Here is a 1,219-nt window from a genome sequence, read left to right as displayed (position 1 = left end):
AAAAAAATAAAATTTTCATTACTGTAAAACAATATATATTTAAAATTTAAATTGTGAAATAGTTATGCATCATGGTAGTAATTTATGTAATTTAATAACTTAATTCAATAACTGATTTATGTTCATTAAAAAAAAACATTTTAAACTATACTACTTAAATAATAATCTAGAGAGAAGCATCACTAAGAATAATGGGAATTACACAGAAAACAAATTTTAACAGTACTAATAATTGTTTAATTGAAATGTCACAGGCTTCATTGTCATTAAGCATGAAAAAATTAAAAAATTTTTGTATTATGATTTTGTGAGATTCGCCCCAATATTTCTTCTGATAAACTTTCTAATACCACTCTATATACAGTTATGTATGGAACATCATAATTGCTACATAATACAGAGCCCCGCCCACAGTAGGCGGAGTCTTTGGCTGTGTTTGAGCGTGGGGCCGTGGCCTCAGAAGATGGACGGGACAGGGGAGCGGGAGGGCGAGCTGTAGGGCGAGGTCACTGGAGAGAGACGCAGAGAGCCGGCTATGCTGTCAAAGCCTTCAGATGTGAGAGAGAGCGCAGCATGAAGAGCACAAACACACAAGACAAACATTAGACGGGTGTGAGGCATGAGAGACGTGCACACAAACACATTTGAGATGCTTTTGGTGTTTAATTTTGAAGGCTGAACACGGTTTGTGTGTAAATCATGTGCTCAGTGATTGTGAGAAACTCAACTGTGTTACTATGATAACGACTGTCTCAGAAGAGTACAACACAGACCAATTATGATGATGATGAACACAAATATTTCAACAAAAGCCAGTCTGGATGGAAATGCCAACAAGAACTGTACAAAACTCGCAAAAATCCCACAAATCGTCTCATTTCTGCATGTCTTTTATGGATAGTGTTTGATCAATGATGAGCAAACAGTGTACAGTATCCTGTACCGTACATGCAATGCAAGAATGTCGTTTACACATCACGGAACAATGATCAATGCAAGTAAATGATATTGATTAGTACGTACAGTATCATGTATATCAGAATGTAATATGCGGTAACGGTACATTATGATGGAAGATGGTTAGTCAGAGCTGTTGTCCTGATGCTTAAAATATAATATTGTAATATAAACATATATATTGTACATTATTAATAATTGTTAAATATATTTAGAATTACATTATAAATTATAATAATATAATTATATTAAAGATTTTTAT

The 1,219-nt window shown here is 33.8% G+C and overlaps 1 protein-coding gene across 2 annotated transcripts in view; it reads right to left on the bottom strand.

Moving 5' to 3' along the window:
* Positions 1 to 1,219, bottom strand: part of LOC107656457 (potassium voltage-gated channel subfamily C member 1-like) — a 53,570-nt gene that overhangs the window by 4,876 nt on the left and 47,475 nt on the right. Inside the window, exon 4 of one of the 2 annotated variants that reach the window (XM_016444332.1) lies at positions 522 to 548. The exons of the other annotated variant lie outside the window; for it this stretch is intronic. Within the exon in view, the coding sequence (XP_016299818.1) occupies positions 534 to 548 (15 nt within the window). The 3' untranslated portion in view covers positions 522 to 533. Of the gene's footprint in view, positions 1 to 521; positions 549 to 1,219 lie in introns of those variants that run through there. 2 annotated transcript variants of the gene reach the window in all.

This window comes from Sinocyclocheilus anshuiensis, unplaced genomic scaffold (genome assembly GCF_001515605.1).
Source record: "Sinocyclocheilus anshuiensis isolate Anshui unplaced genomic scaffold, SAMN03320099.WGS_v1.1 scaffold183, whole genome shotgun sequence".
NCBI lineage: Eukaryota > Metazoa > Chordata > Actinopteri > Cypriniformes > Cyprinidae > Sinocyclocheilus > Sinocyclocheilus anshuiensis.
Note: the sequence above shows the minus strand (reverse complement) of the source record. Positions and strands in the feature narration are given on the sequence as shown.